This window comes from Diadema antillarum, unplaced genomic scaffold (assembly GCF_040938485.1).
Source record: "Diadema antillarum isolate AM-2024a unplaced genomic scaffold, OU_Dant_1.0 seq00001060_RagTag, whole genome shotgun sequence".
In the NCBI taxonomy this organism is placed as follows: Eukaryota; Metazoa; Echinodermata; class Echinoidea; order Diadematoida; family Diadematidae; genus Diadema; species Diadema antillarum.
In genome coordinates, this window is record NW_027271887.1 from 530737 (window position 1) to 547176 (window position 16440).

The window sequence follows — 16440 nt, forward strand, 5'->3', positions numbered from 1 at the left end:
CCCTACTTCTATCAGAGTTGTATGAATGATATTTTTATGGATTAGAGTAATGTTAGTTTTTTTTTCAGATTTCAATACATTTAACATAAACTGAAAAAAAAAATGAAGAGCAAGGTATTTAAGTTGGGTGTGCTCTATGTGGCCATAATTGCAGAAAAATGCAACTTGTTTTGTGGTTTTGTTTATGTTTTGTTTTGTTTTTGGTTTTTTGTTTTTATTTTTTTTATATAGAATGTTGTTGGCAGAGCACAAAGTGTATATTTATATGAATAGCACCGGAACCAGTGGATTCTGTTGTGCTCCAGCTAATGAGGAAATGATTATCCTTAGTTTATCATGGGTTACATGCAATAATCTGCATCGCTTGGCATTTATGATATACTACAGTGAAAGCTTTCTGGGCAGCTGCAGTTTTGATGTTCGGCCACAGATTAATATCCACGATAACCTGAGGCCGATAATTTTCCTCTTTGATTGTCAGCATTTGAGATGTGATAATGTACAAATATTTTATTTTTATCTCGTTTTATAACAATGCATAATGTGACTGTTATTTTGGCACAACTGTCCAGTACACAGAAATATATCTTATAAGATTCATTTGTACAAATGTTACTCTTCTTTGCAATTTTAAAAAGGTTTAGAGGTCTGTTACACTCCTAAAGGTACTTTTTGAGTAGGCCTATATGACTTCATCGGGTATTTCGGGATGTTACTTTGAGGTGCAGAATGTAACTTCTCAGACAAACATTGTGTAGTGATACAAGTGCAGGGATTTTTTTTATTGGCAGATAAATAATATCTACCCACCACTGAGCTGTCAACACTGTGGTACTATGCAAAATCCCTCCAATACGTATCAACAAGTTGAAATTATGTGCGTTGTGTATGTTATACTCGCTTGTAAACCGATATACAGTACTTGCTGCAAGGATTGAAAACAAAAATATACCTACATTGTTGTTTTAAAGCACATGTGGCTGAATATAGGACTACCATAAATAGTTTTGAATAAGACTATATGAATTGGTCATTGTTTTAGCAGGTAATAGGCCACTGATAAAAAAAAAGAGAACAACAAAATTTCCAACAAATCTACTCAAAACAAGAACTGGAGTGCAAGTACTATTGTCTGCTGAGAGCCAGGATGGTGTAACTCAATTTAGTCTGTGAAGTGTTGACATCGTTTTGACAATGTTTACGTCCTTCTGGGTCTTAGCTGATGAAAAATGTTGAAACTTCACCAGGCCGTGTAGAGAAGGGTGCGGAAGGATATCTCGCTTATTCTGTATTGTAGAAACTTTAATAGGTGTCTTCCAGTTTACAAACAGGAAGAAAATGTTTGACCAGCCACCATGCACCTGATTACCGGTATACCACTAATATGTTATAATTGTTGATTTTGGCATCTTGAAATTACATGTATTCTCCCGACTGCAAGCTATCCAAAGATATATTGATTATTTATGTATAACTTATTTTTAAAAAACTCATCACAGAAATGGCATGAAAGCCAGCCACAAGGTAATCATAGCTTTTTGAGAAAATTGGCTGTCAAGTGTGAATGCAGTCAAATATGCCATGGAATTGGAATTCAAACTCAATGGGCTGGTTAGAAACACCACAGCAACATGTTTCAGTAAAACTCGGCTTGTTTAAGTTTCAGGGTGTTCCTAGACTGTGAATTTGGGCACAAAATAATGAAGAGTGGAACTTTGTTGGAAGGTACTTTTGAACAGACCAGTCATTTTATATTCTTTATGAAAATCCCCTCATTTGATTTTTTTTTTCCAGCTACAGGATATTCAGACTGTATTACAGCAACTTGGTGATGGTTCAGCTATGGGCATTACTGTATAACGCTTGGAGTAAGATGATGGTCATGAATAGAATATTTTACATACCTTGTATTATGATCTCATTTTGAGCTTGTTGCAGATTTCTTTCTAAGGGCCCAAATCGGGTTTTCAGATGCAGACATCCAAATTCTGAGGTGTAGGACTAATACTAGTAGTTACACACTTGTCAAACTTGTTGACTATGTAGCCGAGCGAAAATGGTGTAGATTATTCTCGTTCCGTAGTGATCATGTTTATAGTAAGTTTGAATTGCAGTGTGAAGGTCTTAGCTCTTCGCTTTCAGTGCTTTACAGGTGTGTGATTAAATTGGTTGCCTTTTTGATAGTGGAGTGTGTGACAGATACATTGAATGCTTAGTAGAGCAGTCAGCTGTCAGCAATAGGAAAGTTTATGTTCTTTTTGGTTGTTACCACAAAAACTCTGCAGTGTGCTGGATTTCTTTACAATATAGATTTGCACAGCTATAGATAAGGCTGTGTCCACAGCTATCTTAGATAAGGCTGTGTCCACAGCTATCTTATTGCTAGTGGAGTGTGTGTCAATTATGCTGAGTAGAGCATATTTTTTAATGTCTTAACCAATAGGAATGGCTATGTTCCTATGTTGTTTTTGTTGTTGATACCTTAGTAAGTCTTTGCAGTGTGCTGGAGTTCTTATTTTGCCATAGATTAGGTGGTGTCCAGAACAGTTGTTTGGTATGTGGCAATATGAGAGAGGAAGTAAACAGTACTGTATGTCCTGCTAGGATACTACAGTGGACTCCCATTATAACGAAGTCCTCTGGACTGTCAGTTTTCTTTCGTTATATCAAAATTTCGTTATAACCAAACAAAAAAAAACACAACAACAACAACAAAGAGTGGATAACGTTGCAGCCTGAATTTTTACTTCGTTGTAACCGGAATTTCGTTATTACCGTGTTCGTTGTAAGGGGAGTGCACTCTACATCAGTCTGGCCGGGCCATTGTACATTACTGTATACACCATATATTTCGTGAGATTATTATTTTCGCCAGTGAAGCGAGTCAGATGCCATTTGCAAATTTTATGAGAAGTGAAATAATGATCTCTAATACTGTATCAACATGAATGTGACGTGCACATGTACATGTCTCTGTACATTACTGTACTCCATGATCACAAGTTTTAACCATCACGACATTGTTGGCAAGTCCGATAATCAAAAAGTTACACTTGCTAAATATATGTTGTACACAGTACCTCTTTTAAGCCAGAGAAAATTTGTTTCTGTGGATTACAGTTATAATTTGTACCGATTTTGATGGATATGACATGCATGCACATTTTTTATCTCTGAATGTCATACTTTGTGGAGGTATTTCATAAACATGTGGATACTGGATAAGCTGATGTGATGCTGTGTAGTGTATGATACTTGGGGTGATTACCGGTAGATGTGGGGTTTTTTTTTAATGCTATAAACAATACGGCTTTCTGTGCATTTTAACGTCCATTTACAGAAGGCAGATTTAAAAAGTTAAATAATAATAATAATAATAATAATATGTGTCCATTCTCACACCCATCAACTTTCAAATAATAATTCTTTCATCATGGTCATTCACACCAGACTTGCAACTTTTATATTTATATATGTGTTCTTATGTTATTTATGGTTCATCTGCTCAGAGTGGCAATAAAATATTTCAAAAATATATAAAAGAGTGGTCATAAGTGCTGTCTGGCTGATGGCATAATAGGTTTGTCCATTGATTCATGACATACTTTCAATGTCTTCTTTGAAAATGAGGAGGGGTGTAAAGGAAATAATCTAAACAATGATTCTGTGTTGCTAACAATGTTAGCTGTCAATAAGCCATTGTCTTATGGGAAATGAAAACTGAATGTGCATGTTGTGCTATACAGATTTCATTCAGACATGCCATTTTATTCCTCCACTATATAGAAAATAATTTGTAGTATTGTGAAAGTTCTAAGCATGTGGACGTCTGGGTTTATGTCTAAAAAGTTTCTGGTGGAGCAGATTGTTTCCCACTGTCTCATGAAGATATCTTGTCAAAGTCCATGCACAATATCATTTTCATCTCTTTAGTAATTACCTTGCAAATGTGACCTAGGTCAAGGATTTTGTTAGCACACCCACAGGTGTGTCTAAATTCAGTCAGTGTCTTTGACAGCTACAGAATGTGACTTGTGATGAACCTCATAAATCATTTGATGCTGATGATCAGTGTTCTGTACCATGATAACGATGTCCTGTCTTTTCTCAAATATTGTTAGGAAGAAAATGTTTCTATCTGTATGTGCAGTGGGTAACATTCATCTTTATGACACCTTCATCAGTATATTTACAAATCACTTGTACTTCTTCCACACACAGTGCTTTATAATACAATGTCCATTACGTGGCAGCTGACAGAACACATACGTTTGAATCCACGTCCTGACAGCATTTGACTCCAAATCCCAGCATGATCAAATTTTCAGAAAAAAAAAGCATTATTATTTTGTTGGAAGTGGTTATGCCATTTAAAAATGCACTTTAACATGACTTTCACGTCAAGATAAAAGGTGAATTCAAGAATTACTCTGAATGTTGTCAATTAGTATTGGATATGTCAGGAATGTTGATGTCAGTACTGGTTATTGTGATTTAAGAAGGTGCAAATGTGTTGTAAATATTAAAAGTAAAAGTAGATAACTTGGAATAGTGGTGTGCTACCTAGTGAGGATTACTGCAATAAAGAGTGAAGAAATGGAAGAAATTGTGATTTTTGTCAGTATTATGTACTGAAAGAAGTTTTGTAAAATTTGCTTGTCAATGTGCCTGTGTGTGTATGTGTGTGTGTGTGTTGAGTGTGATTAAACAAAGCATTCATACCATCCATCACAAACATGGAGAATTTCCATAGAATTTACTCCAAATACATAGGGGATTCAGCGAATGCAAAATTCTCACAAGAACAAAGGAGGGAAGTTTCAGGAAGTCGGACAATCCACTGAAATATAATTAATTTTCAAAGTTTTGGCTAAATCCATGTGGCAGCATGGCTTGATAAGAGGTTACAACAGTCCATAATATCACAGTAGGTTAACAATAGTACAAAAAGAAAATAAAGAGATTTCTCCAAAATTTCACTTCTTGTGGAAGCCGGACATAGGCATCACTACAAAGAATGTACATGTATTCTGTGGTTCGCAGCTACAATGGCAGCATCGTCAAACATTTGGTGAGCTTTGAGATATGACTTTTTACCCCACCACAGGAACATAACCTAAAATTGCTAACAATGTCAAAAAGGTCAATGAACTTTCCCTGATTAGCGTCATACAGTATTGCAGTGTACCCTCAATATCATTCCACAGCTTTGAGCTATGACCACAAAACTCACACTACAGGTACATCACCTATAGAAAAGATGGTGGTCATGTTTGATCATGGATGAAGTCTGGTAAGGGCAAAGGTCAAAAGGTCAATTACCTTTCCCTGATAAGCACTGTACTCACAATATTGTAGCGCACTTTCAATAACTTATTAGAGCTTTCAGCTATGCTCAAGCCTTTTGACTTAAGGAAAAAGAAAATGTTTCAATCCTGTGTCATGGTTGTTGCAGCAGACACAAAGCACAATTGACATAAACCAACACTGGAATGCATCGCCTAATGACAATGCATGTTTATTTTGAGGGAATTGTTCCAAAGCTTCATAGGCTATCCCTTCCTGTCTAACAGAACTCCAAACGACCTAGAAAATATGTTGAGTGTACATTGATGATTTTCATGAAAAAATAATATTTCAGCACTATGTCACATTTCCAATTTCACTGAACCAGTACAGGTGAACTCTTGTTATAACGAAGTCCTCACGACCAATAGTTTTTTCTTTTGTTATGTCGAAATTTCGTCATGACTGAAGGGAATTTTGCATCATAGTATTAGTGAGGATAAATATAGATGCTGAATTTTAACAGTGTTGTAACAAAATTTCCTTATAAACATGTCGCTGTGATGGGAGCACCTTGTAGGATAAACATACTCATGTCTGTACATACCAAGAAATATCTTTTCACTTCAGAATTCAACAAGATGGAGATATAGTCGTGATTTCAATTTCTGTCTGAAGGCAGCTTGGGGAAACAGTTTACTATTTGTTCTTCCTTTTGTCCACAAAAGTTTGCTTTGCCTTTTGAGACAAAACTCGCTCGTGATCTTCATCATCCATGGTCTGATTATTTCCTTATTCTGTCACTGCGTCAGTCCCTTTCTCCTATTACTGCATCATTTTGATTTGATGGTTCTGATCTTGGCTCGGAGGAGGCATCTGCCTCAGGGGCTAATATGGGGGTGGAGTCCACAGGTGGCTCACTACTGTTTGTTGGGCACGATGTCTCATCTGATGGGTGTGACTGAGCGGAAGATACTGCTTCAGGGGGTGCCGTGGGCGGAGTGCTTGACACCGGTAATGGTTCTGCAGGAGGTCCAACGGGAGACATGCCCTTTTCCTCCGGTTCCTCTGCTCGTAACCTCTTGCTCATTTCTTCATCCACACCGCTCTTCCCTTCCTCGTCTTCTTCCAGTACATTCTCATCCTCCCTCTTCCTCTTCCCATTTGCTGCCGACTCCTCTGTTCCCTTGGCGATGAGGTAGAGGTTGAACTTCTTGAATCGCTGGTAGTCTCGCAGCACAGAGAGGCAGCAGACCTTGCCGACGACGTCGACCATGATGGTGAGGTCCGGGTTGTCAAAGTTGACTTTGTGCTGGTGCAGGCTTCCCTCCATCGCCATGGATGCCAGCACACGGATGACATTATTCCTCGACAGCTATTGAGGTCAGATTGTGCAGTAAAATTGACCTCAGCAAATTAGTATCTAACTCTTCTTCAAAGCTATGATGAAATCAGCATGACACACAAATCATTTGCAGTTTTACACTGAGATGTCTGATGCCTTTCATTTGGAGACATTACGAAACTTCTGTAAATTCTTCTTCATCTGATAATTTCAATTCAAAATAAGTCTAGAAGGCGTTTCTATCTGGAGGTATCAAAAAAAGTCTACCTTAATTGGTCCATGTTACAATATGAAAACAAATACACATTTGTTTACACTGTTGTTCTTAGCTGCCTTTCTAACGCACTGAGGATGAGCTGATTTTATCATAACACACATTTCCCATAGACATCTGCCCAAGCATACTCGGGACTAGTCTTCAACGGGTTAAGATACTTTGATTTCATATTAGAAGGGTTACATTCCTCAGTAAGGTAGTAACTATTAAAGAAGTGACATCTTATCCACGGGAAACAAAAGTTTCAACTTACACTATTGTTGTTCCTTGACTTGACCATCACGCAGAAGGTGGAGTCCTTTGCATCGGGGCCGTGGAAGAAGGGATAGAGCATGTCTTTTGCTGTAGCCTCGATCTTCTCCTCAAACGGCCTGCAGGTGTGGGAGACGGGAAGCATGCGCTGGATCTGCCGCGCCTTGTGGGTCTTGCTCTTCTCTAGGTCTGCCAGCAGACTGTACACCACTTCATGTGGATCTATGCCCTGTTCGTGTGCCAATATATACCATCCGCTCGTATGAGAACATTTTGTCTCCACCGATTCTCTGCCCACTGTCTGTGCAAGGGCATTTAACTAGGCCCTATGTTGTTGCTTTTTATATTTTTTGACTCATAAAACTACATGTACTTAAAACGAATCTTCAGTGCCATACAACTTTACAAAGATTGTGAAATCCATTTCTTTTGAATGCAGAGAGCTGTTCTTGCAACTTATTTTTAGCAAGATAGCAGTTCTAAAGTTTAGTGTAATCAATAAAAGATTATCACACAGCTTTTTCAAGTGGTCATGTGGAGGTTATTCAATTCTCTCTTCTTACTTTGCAATTTCTACCTTGTCACCTGATAGTATTAGACGTTATTATATCAAAGTAGAATACCTTTGGCTCAAGACATAATTTTGCTTTCTGAACAAACTTGAATTAGACAATTAGTGTGAATATCTTGCAAGTCATACAAATACCGACCTTTGTCTGAATAAAAATCACATTCTTGGCTCCAGTGCGAATAGACTTGAAACGTCTGTCCTTCTTGCCGTACTGCTGGTTGAGTTCACTCACTTCTTTCCTCAAGGACTCTGCTATGTCTTCATCACTGTCTTCTTCTACATGAAAATAAATAAATAAATAAACAAATAAATAAATAAAGATAAAAATCAATTTGCTTTCAGTTTTCCTGCAGATTTCATTACCTATAGCGCCACTGCATGCTTTAAGATGATTTTTGTTGTTGTTGTTTTGTTCTGACAGAGTACAGTGACTTAATGTATATTATGCTGCTTAATGTTCTCAATGTTCTACATTTCTCAATCTTGTCGGTAGATGATATTGTGACATCATTGTGAAATCAAGAGATGTTAGCCCATAAAAAATACATGGTAATGAAAATATGCATGCTGATAATTCAAGGTATCTTATCAAGATGAAACTACAATCAAATTTGTAACAAAACTGGTAGCACACTGATGTCGTAAATTACAGCCTAATTGATCAGTATGCAATGCATGCTGATCCCACTGACTGTCACTGCCTAAACTTTTCCCATGAAAACAGAGGATATTTTCAGCAAAACTATGATTCAGTGCGCATTCCTTTCACAGACACGGTCAAGGGTTGAATTTGTGCTCATCAAAACTTGTGGCATGTTCAGTATAAGTCTGTGCACACTCATCTGAAGAGTTGCAAGGTAGGTCGATGTAAAATTGATCACGATTTACCACAACTCTGGTTAGCCTCTTCTTCTTCAGTTGCCTTTTCAGGTCCATACAGCCGATCTGCATATTCATTGAGAAGATTGTATGACTCTTTGACACATTTGGCCTCAAATCCAGAGCAAGTGATGAGAACTCCCTGAAGAAAGATTGACATAAATCAAAACACCGAATAAAATAATGGCAAAGTAAACACATACACATATATGCAGATGCACAGCTCAAAATCAAATACTAGGTGCATGCATGATGATGTTTTGCACAAATGCCAATTGTAACAGACATTGTCATTGTTGCAGCCGATTGTGACAGATGAAAAAAAAAAATCAAGTATAAAAAGTCTCATATCACTGGTTGTGATTAAAGAAAAAGGGGTCCATAAGCTGAAGTTGATTACTTTGACTTGATAATAACTTGGACTTGCTAAATACTGAGGGCAGAAGACATACCAGTATTATTTATACTGTTCAAACACTTTCTTATTTGTTAAGTCAAATGTCCAATCTCAGAAAGGAAAAAAAAAAAAAAACCTCTACTAATGATGTCCCAATCCTGAACTCAAACTCCTGAATATTCCATCTTAAAATGTGTGCACCATCAACACTTTCATCATAACTATTAGCATGACTACTCCCACCATCCTCTTGTTACAATAGAACTCTGTGAGACTGAGATCAAAATCCTGTCACTTGTGAACTCATAGTATGTGCCAGAGAATGTGTGGATTTTAATGGCTTACCGTCATACCGACTTGAAGCAGGTTATCTTTCTTGGAGATATTTTTACCACACTTTCGGTAGTAGGACTTATTTTTCTTCTTCCCCCATGATTTGCCTTTGTCCATTGTGTGTACCTGCTGGGCTGGAGAACCGGTGTTGTTGGCAGATACTGAGTGTTTAATCTGAACCTACACAGGAGGAAAATGAAATATTGGAAGTGATAGAAATGGGTGAAAACAATGTTTGTAATGTAGCACAGCAGTTCATGCAAGACGTAACAGACTAAACCTAATTCACCTAATAGTAACAAAGTGCAATTACAGTCACATATTCTGCATTTAAAGGAGAACAAAACAACAACAACAACAACAAGAAAAACATGTCACAGGGCAATCTAGCAGGAGTTAAATAAGTAGAGTCTAAATTCATTCATTCATTTTCACTTTGAAAATTATATGATCTCGGGACATTTTAAATTCTAGCTAAGTCGAGATGTTGATTGTATAATATTTTGCCTTTTCTGTGATACAAGTTATCATCTACTCTAGTAACATATCATTCTAAATAATAATTCATTACAGGACAAGGTCTATAGACTATAGGCCTGGTCTACATCTAATGTTAACAGACCCTGGCTGGGTGGTGTTTCACAAGATAACGGTAAGTCAATCTCAATGTTAAAAATAAAGATCGCCTTAAAATTATGGTTTGTTTGCCTTTGGTTTTTGTTGTTGTTGTGTTGTTGTTGTTATGTTAGTGTCATTAAATTAGGGCCTACAAGTAGCATTATTACTTACCCTTTCATCACATCAGCACCCACTCAAAGTTATTAAAATTGCCTTTAGATTGTTATTACAGATAAAGAATTTAAAAAAAATCCTTTGTCACTCATTCAGTCATCATGATCTTGCATATTTAAATGGATGCATGAAAAAAGTCCCCAAAATTTTCATTTTCATTAGGAAGTCAGACCAAGGAGGTTTCATAGCTGGAGTTCCAACTGACTATGATTATTCAAACAGTTGTCATTTTGTATTGATGTACAAAAGAATTCCACAGGTGCATTTGTGCCTTTGATGATCGATGTTCGACGCCACCGTCTTGCTGAGCAATCTGAAGATTCATTTTGGCCATATTTTGCTTATCTATTTATTAAATAAAATGAAATTTCACTTAATGATAAAAGCATGTAAAACAAAAGTCGATCCCTTGCAGAAATTTGTGCAGAAGTGTAAATCAGAGCTGTATCATGTGAAATTTTTTCAAACTGTACTGGTACCATCCTGGAAAGCCGGTTTTATCACTTTTCCACTTAATTTCCACAAATAAAACTGATATGGAATAATCTTCAAGTATAATTCTTTATTGATAGATATATCAGATTAGTGCTTGGGTATGCCCAGTCGAGTAATTTTCATCTTTATTTCAGCATTTTTTGCGCAATTCTTATTCGCGCATCCTCGTGTCTGTACCACCTACCTTTTATAAAAAGGGATAGCGAAAAGTAATTACCGGTACCATCACAAAGACATATATCTTCCTTAATTAATAATAACAGTAATAATAATAATAATAGTGGCTACTTGTATAGCGCACAGGTCCACTTTTCAGTGCTCATGGCGCTTCAAAAATTAAAAGATATCATATATTTACATGCATATACATAGTGTCATATTCAAACATTTCAACAAATAAGAAAATGGTAAACAAAAACAAATATATACCAAATAAAGAATACAACATATACCAATTAAAAATACAATATTGATCCAATAATAATGACATACAGCAATTACAGTCCTCAGTATGAAAGGAACAGATAAGTTTGAAGTTTGGATTTGAACAGCCGTAGTGGCTGCGGCTGGTGATTATGAAATGAGACATGAGTCAATTGTCTTCCTATGGCAGATCCTGTTTGGCACATGCTTCAAATATTTTTGAGCGGCGGCATCGAACATCTAGCAAAGGAAATAAGACGGTTGTGACTCCATTCTCTTGAACCTCCTTAGTTGTACAAATACATTTTTTTTTTTTTTTTTTTTGATTTTGTGAACATGGTGAAACACTCACTCTCTACTTTACTCTACGGCTACGCATGACCAGTCACCCTGGAAGGAGTTTCATCAACCACAGGCCATGTAACTTCAGGCGTTCCACAAGGTAGTGTCCTTGGTCCCTTGCTATTTCTTCTATATGTCAATGACCTACCAGAATGCATATCCCCAGATACCACTGTACGCTTATTTGCAGATGACTGCATGTTGTACCGTAACATCAAGTCTGAGGCAGACACAGTCAAGTTACAACAGGATCTTGACTCATTACAGCAATGGGAGGAAGACTGGCTCATGCAATTCAACCCCAAGAAATGCCAAACTCTTCATGTAACCAAAAAGAGACGTCCGATAACCAAGTCCTATAACATCCATGGTCAGACCCTTGATCAAGCTGATACTGCAAAGTATCTTGGTGTCCATCTCACTCAAAACTTGAACTGGAACCATCACATCAATGTCATAACAAAGAAAGCAAACTCAACCAGCGCCTTCTTACAACGCAATATCAGGTCATGTCCAAGAAACACGAAGGAGTTGTGCTACAAAGCACTGGTACGCCCCATAATGGAATATGCATGCACCGTTTGGGACCCGTTCACTCAAGACAATATACACAAGCTCGAGATGGTGCAACGTCGCTATGCTCGCTTCATCTGCAATGACTACAGACGAACAAGCAGTGTTGCAGCCATGCTCCACCAGTTACATTGGCCTACACTTCAAGAGCGCAGGGCTCAATTCAAGGTAGTAATGCTGTACCGCATCAAGTACTCACTCATTGACATACCCCCAGATATCATACACCCTTCTTCATCAACATCACTCCGCGGACACTCTCACAAGCTCTTTATTCCATATGCACGAACTGTTAGCTACCAAAGGACATTCTTCCCAGACACAACCAGACTATGGAACGCTCTGCCCCAGGATACCTTCAACTGCACCACTTTAGCTCAGTTTAAGCAAGTGGTGCAGGATATTCAACTCCGCTAGAAGGGAATGGGATGTTTTTAGCTGCACTCTAGAAAATGTAGTCATTTTAACCTGCACTGTACATAAACACCTCCACACCATGCCTGCCAACAGTACGACAATACACCAAAGGTGGACTGTACTGAACAGGAAGAAGAAGAAGAAGAAGAAGAAGAAGACCGGTAACGTAGTCTTTTCTACTTCATTTCACAACAAAATGAACATTTACCTTCTACTACTGTACTAACTGTTAGTAGGGTGGAACATCCTATTACCGGACGCTTTTCTTTGTGGCTTTGAATTCCGTACTCATAGAATGAAATTTCGGCTAAAAACAACACCACTTATTCACAGACTCATGGAAATTACGAATTCAGCCAACTTACGTCATTTCTTCGTTCCAGTTTTTAGAAAATATGCTTCAAACATACCCCTCTAAAAATAGTGGTTTTTTGCGCGGTGCAAAATCGCATTGTATTACCGGACGCGATTTTCGTAATCGAATAATCGAGGTCTTTCGCACCTAATCCTTGCACCAGAATCACAATTCATCCCACAAGTCACCGTACACATTCTCACCGAGCGGATGACACACACAAAAAAAAAAATCGGCAAATGAGGCTCAAATTTCGTATTTTACAGTAAAATGTCTGTCTTGACCATTTCGAACAGTTCACGCAATAAAACCTTGTGAGAAATCGACAACTGGTTAGAGTATAGAAGTCTACGTGCTTTGTCTATGGGAGCTGCACGCGCGGGTGATGAGTTGCGTGCCCCTTAGCGCACAACTATTCCGCATCGTTTGCGTTTGAGGACGATAGCTACAATTTTTCCGATATTGATCAGTGAACTTTTGGTTCTAATAGAATCTTCAGCATTTTTCCTGCATGTGAGTGGGATTTCATAGAATTTCAGTCGCGAAATGTGATTCAAACATGCATAAATAATAACTATAAACGAGGTGCGGGTCACTCAACTATAAATTTGAGGTAAAATGTGAATTTTTTCGTGTTTTTACATTTGTATGTGGCGTTTTTTGCGATTTCGGTCCACACAAAGTTCTGTGAGGCTAATCTACGAAGTCTCGCGCGTACAGAATGTCATTAGTACGCAAAAATGTGCGTGTCCGGTAATACCATGCGTCCGGTAATACCTAACCCCGGGACGCTCCGTATACAGTTACACACTGTGGGAGCGTCCTGAGTCAATAGAGTGCTATATCGGTAAGCTTGAAAAACATACACAGTCTGTCACAGATTTTCGCACCTCCGTAAGTTTCGAATATCACGAGGAAAAAACGTACTTTTATAGTATACATAAGATTCTTATCTAATTAATACCCTTCGTTCACCTTGTTCTTGTACACACTGGTCCAATGATCTTGAAAAAACGTTTTTTTCACGGCCATATACGGGTCCGTAGTCCTAGCTCCCCATCCCATTCACCATTTTCGAAATCAGTATGCAGTACACTGCGCACGTAAATATTCATGTGCTGGCGGAGTCGCAATGCGTTTAGCCTTCTGACAAGGCGTGCGCGCGCGCACCCACCCAGAAAGCAACGCAATATACAGTGAGAGGGTTTGCCAACAGTATGATAAGGCCTTGCCACAAAGCTACACGACTTGACGGCCAGCGCATGCGCACAAATCTCAAATCCATTGACTGTATAAGATGTAGTTCTCCCGAGTTCCTCTCGACCGAGTCGCATTTAACTCATCAAACCGAGCAGAAAGGGACTATTGCCAGAACCAAAAGTTGAACGCAGTCAGTCTTCAACATTACATCTTCACCTGTAAGTCTTCATATTGCAGAATTTTTGCGATTTCATATTGATTTTTAGGCGCTATACTTCGCCTGTCATGATCATGTCTGCTACAATGCGCAGCCCCAACACTGCGTGTTGGGGCTGGTCGCAGTTAGGTAATACCATGCTTCGCTTGCCCCTACTAGTACTACTTTCTGGAACAGCTTTGTACGTTTTCGTTCGTCTTGGATATCTGTGGTCAAGAAAGTTGAGGGGGAGAGACCCACAGGCCCATCTACAGTACAACGTGCACTACGAGTTTTCATCCACTAACGTTTAGTCTACTGCATGCATACATGCGTACCTAACTGCGACCAGCCCCAACACGCAGTGTTGGGGCTGCGCATTGTAGCAGACATGATCATGACAGGCGAAGTATAGCGCCTAAAAATCAATATGAAATCGCAAAAATTCTGCAATATGAAGACTTACAGGTGAAGATGTAATGTTGAAGACTGACTGCGTTCAACTTTTGGTTCTGGCAATAGTCCCTTTCTGCTCGGTTTGATGAGTTAAATGCGACTCGGTCGAGAGGAACTCGGGAGAACTACATCTTATACAGTCAATGGATTTAAGATTTGTGCGCATGCGCTGGCCGTCAGTCGTGTAGCTTTGTGGCAAGGCCTTATCATACTGTTGGCAAACCCTCTCGCTGTATATTACGTTGCTTTCTGGGTGGGTGCGCGCGCGCACGCCTTGTCAGAAGGCTAAACGCATTTCGACTCCGCCAGCACATGAATATTTACGTGCGCAGTGTACTGCATACTGATTTCGAAAATGGTGAATGGGATGGGGAGCTAGGACTGCGGACCCGTATATGGCCGTGAAAAAAAACGTTTTTTCAAGATCATTGGACCAGTGTGAACAAGAACAAGGTGAACGAAGGGTATTAATTAGATAAGAATCTTATGTATACTATAAAAGTATGTTTTTTCCTCGTGATATTCGAAACCTACGGAGGTGCGAAAATCTGTGACAGACTGTGTATGTTTTTCAAGCTTACCGATATAGCACTCTATTGACTCAGGACGCTCCCACAGTGTGTAACTGTGTATACGGAGCGTCCCGGGGTTAATGCGTACCCAACTTGACTGTACAAAAAGACTTGCCTGAGCGTCGATCCGAGCTACACCGTTTAGCACATGTGGGACTAGGTCAATGCTGCTGTGTTCATTGTTGAAGGAGCGTCAGGTAATTGATCAAAGTGTGAACCAATTATCGTTCATTTCCGTAGTCACAGGACACTTTATGAGATGTATATGGTCTGTTCAAATCACACGTCCTGTCAGTCTATATTTTATGATGCTTATTCGAGCTTTCGACCTTTATTATAGGTGTTGCGACTGGTGTACGTGGTACGGTTGAGAGGAATGAAAGGCAGAGAGTTTAAGTACGTGGTCCCATGTATAACTATTGGTGCTGTAAGTTTTACTGCAGAATTTTTAGTGTGCACGTGACCCTTTGGTCAAATTCAGTTCAGGGACTGGATCTAGAAGTAGCTTGTGCAGCTGCAGGAAATCTGCTCATGTGAATGGGGGGGGGGGGGGGGGGGGGTCTCCTGCTCATACCCAGCCTTCCTTGTCGCTGTAGTAGACTACACAAGTGTGCTGGTGCACGGAGACACACCATTCAACACCATTCGAAGCGTCTAGTCGGGTTAGCTCATAATGACATTTACCCTCTCCCCTCATGACAATTAAGAAGTATAGACTTTCAAAGTTGGATTACGAGGTACCTTTTCTTCTTTTTTTTTTTTTTTTTTTTTTTTGATATGCACTGTACAATATTTTAAAGATGAAAGGGTTTATACTCTCAATGCTAATGTGCCTCATATTTCTGTGCACATGTGTGTGTTTTCTTTTTCACCAGACAATTGCTAGGTGGTAGGAGATTTCAATCTTTCAATGCTTAGACATCTAGCCGGTCAGAGTCTGAAGGCAGTGAGGCTGTGTTCACAACTGCAGAAGACTCTTCACCACTCCCAGCTGAAGCACACTCGTCCAACAAAGACACTGTGAGATTTCCATTGTCGGTGATGACATACAACTGATGTATTCTTGTCTGCCACATCTGTATGACAACATTTGAATATTCTTTCTCTCTCTCACTGTCTCACTAGATATAGGTTATGTTTATATACCTCATTTGATGAAGCCTCCATTCTGATTGGTCAAATTCAGGTGCATAAATTCAGCAATTGCATATGGGTACACGCCCTCATAGTACACAACTGCCTCTGTAGTACAAAATGGCCTTCATAGCTTTTGATAAAC

General features: G+C 38.9%; 1 protein-coding gene across 1 annotated transcript; it reads right to left on the minus strand.

Moving 5' to 3' along the window:
• Nucleotides 1-5709: 5709 nt before the first annotated feature.
• Nucleotides 5710-9467, minus strand: LOC139743240 (THUMP domain-containing protein 1-like). Its single transcript, XM_071653736.1, has 5 exons — nucleotides 9353-9467; nucleotides 8620-8752; nucleotides 7871-8007; nucleotides 7162-7389; nucleotides 5710-6661 (listed from the first exon to the last, which is right to left on the minus strand). Exons 1-5 carry the CDS (start codon nucleotides 9455-9457, stop codon nucleotides 6095-6097), a joined length of 1170 nt encoding a protein of 389 aa, XP_071509837.1. The 5' UTR covers nucleotides 9458-9467; the 3' UTR covers nucleotides 5710-6094.
• Between the last annotated feature and the right edge of the window lie 6973 nt (nucleotides 9468-16440).